We start from the raw sequence: 2,595 nt of genomic DNA, 5'->3' as shown, positions 1-2,595 counted from the left end.
TATCCAGACAACCACTTGTTGAACCAGCAGGCTTGCTCATGTTGAAGACCTCTGCTCCAAGAAAACTGCGTGGAAAAGTTACACTTTTCAGGCCCAGTAGAGTCTTAACACTTTCGACTTGGTTTTAAAAATGACATGCACAAATTTAACATCCGGTTTGCGATGGACAACTGGTCCTCTGCTTTCTGTTGGACTTGTCTTTGATTGTGTCCAAGTCGCTCAACTTGTTTTTCAGCAAATAGAATCCAGATTTCCTTTGACTGTTGACTGATGCGATGGATGCAGCCCCACAGACAAAATATGCCCAAACCGGTCCCTGGTTTCTCAGCGCCACGGAAACTTGGTGCAACTAATGGAAAAACCCTGGAGCTTGAGCCAGCACTGTACAACATGAGCTGGGAAATGTGTCTCAGCCCGGAGCCTTGTTGAGTGACTTTGTGATGTGTACCGTCAGATTAAAGGTTTGGTAATATGTATGAGATGTATTAGAGTAGGAGGGCGGGAGAGAGAGGGAGGGAAGGAGGGTGGGAGGAGAGCCCAACTTCCTTTGACCACTTAGCTTTTCCCTGCCTTCTGCTTCAACTCCTGCTCGCGCATGACGTCACGGGGACGGATGAAGTGATATTCCACACACCGTGAGTCAGACACTGTCAGAGGCTAATGGTGCGCTCTATAGGAATTGATTGGGATCAGCAAGGCTGTTTAAATGACCGAATCAAACGTTTGCCTCGATTAGGAACACATTTCCATCCTCAGAGAGTTCAGTGCCCTAACTGCTCCCAGACCGAAGTAAACAGTTTAAAGCATTCTATTTAAATAACCCTTAACAACCTGATCACTCTTTCTTGTTGCAACGAACTTACTTTCTGTCGCGCTTCCCCGGATCCTTTCTCAGTGCGCGCGCACCTGTTGCTTTGGTAGAATGACTGCAGGAAAGAGATCGAGCCCAAAGTGTTTTACATCGCTCTCTCATCTTACCAGGTTTTCATGCACGGCTTGAAAATTAGAGGATTTGTTTGTAAGTGTATGTTTATTGCATTTTCAGAGTGATTCAACAGGTAAATGGCTTATGTTATGATGTTGCTGGCTTGTGGTAAATGTTTATTTAACATTGTAATTTGTTCAAATGCACGCCGGAATCTAATTCAAAATCTAAATGTACACATCATCCTATTTATATTTAAAGGTCTATACTTAAAATATTTATTTAGGTTTTAGATGGGCAACATTTTCTTTCGTTGTATAGCCTACTAATGTGTATGTAACATAAAACTTTCAACTTTAGAGATTTTATTTTATTATTAGCCTAAAATGAGCTGTATATTTTTCAATGCTCATAATTTAAACAAACATATTGAATGCAAGGTATCTTTGTCGTGTGGAGCGCGAAGTAATAATAGTTAATATTTATTTATGAGACCCAGCCTAAACACGTAGCCATAAAAAAACTCTATATATTTAGATTTACCTATACTCTAATGAGTTCTATATGAACAATATATATATATATATATATATATATATATATATATATATATATATATATATATATATATATATATATATATATATATATATATATATATATAGGCCTATATATATATATATATATATATATATATATATATATATATATATATATAATATTTCTTTTTTTTTTTTTACTAGCCTTAAATGCTTAATACATTTCACCACAGACTCGGGTAAATTGCTTTTAAGTGGAAACAAAACGAGAAATCGTTGTAAAATCAAGTGCGCGCTGTGTTTTAGAGGGGACACATGCGTGCGTTTGTCCCTCGTGGACTGGGAGAATCTCAACTGTACTCCTTTGAGAGTGTGCGCAATGACATCTTGACCTTAACAGCGTGCCGTGTTGTGGCCGCCGCCAGTAGACACCCATATTTTAGGTTTAATTATGAACATTCCCACGGTAGCTCGGGGCCATATGGGAGCCCTAAATCTCGGTCTAAACGTGGCGAACGGGGGCGTATCTAATCGCAATTAGTGATTGTCATGTCCTCCTTTAAACGGTGTACTCAGTGCACTGAAAAGAAATTGGGTTTTTTGACAGGTGAATGACTGCACATTTAAATGTGCGTTTTTCAGGACCTTATGAGCCAGACTGAGAAAAACAGTGTCACAGTAAGACCCATATCTCTGTGGGCATCACCAGCAAACTCTAGGCCATGAGGGATTAAATCACAATGATTCTGAGTGTGATGACTTTTAGATAGACTATATGATATGTTAAGGGCATCATGCTCATTTTAAAAATGCATGCATAAATGTGGCCAAAACAGACTTTTTCTGTCCCATCTCTTTTTCTTTTTCATTTCCCACTTTCGCTGTCTGTGTGTTTATATGTGTGTGTGCCTGTGTGTATGTGTGTGTCTTAGGGGTGGGGTGGTCTGCTCGTAGTAATCTGCTTAACTCGCCCTAATCCTGTCATTCATAGATAGTCTTTACACAAACATAACCAACATCATGGTTGCCCCGGCTGCTTGCTTTCACTTTTTGTGCTTGTGACTCTCCTCTCAATAACAGTCAATGAAAATCTCTGACAAAGAAGCATCTGATTGTGTATCTAGTTGTTGG

General features: G+C 39.2%; 1 protein-coding gene across 1 annotated transcript in view; it reads right to left on the bottom strand.

Annotated features, from left to right (window-relative positions):
- Window positions 1–503, bottom strand: part of nr2e1 (nuclear receptor subfamily 2, group E, member 1) — a 7,974-nt gene extending 7,471 nt beyond the window's left edge. The window contains exon 1 of the mRNA XM_052585607.1: window positions 1–503. This exon is cut by the window's left edge and continues 18 nt beyond it. Coding sequence (XP_052441567.1) covers window positions 1–40 — 40 coding nt within the window. The 5' untranslated portion in view covers window positions 41–503.
- Between the last annotated feature and the right edge of the window lie 2,092 nt (window positions 504–2,595).

This window comes from Carassius gibelio, chromosome B20 (genome assembly GCF_023724105.1).
Source record: "Carassius gibelio isolate Cgi1373 ecotype wild population from Czech Republic chromosome B20, carGib1.2-hapl.c, whole genome shotgun sequence".
Classification (NCBI taxonomy): domain Eukaryota; kingdom Metazoa; phylum Chordata; class Actinopteri; order Cypriniformes; family Cyprinidae; genus Carassius; species Carassius gibelio.
This window is presented reverse-complemented; position numbering and strand designations above follow the sequence as displayed.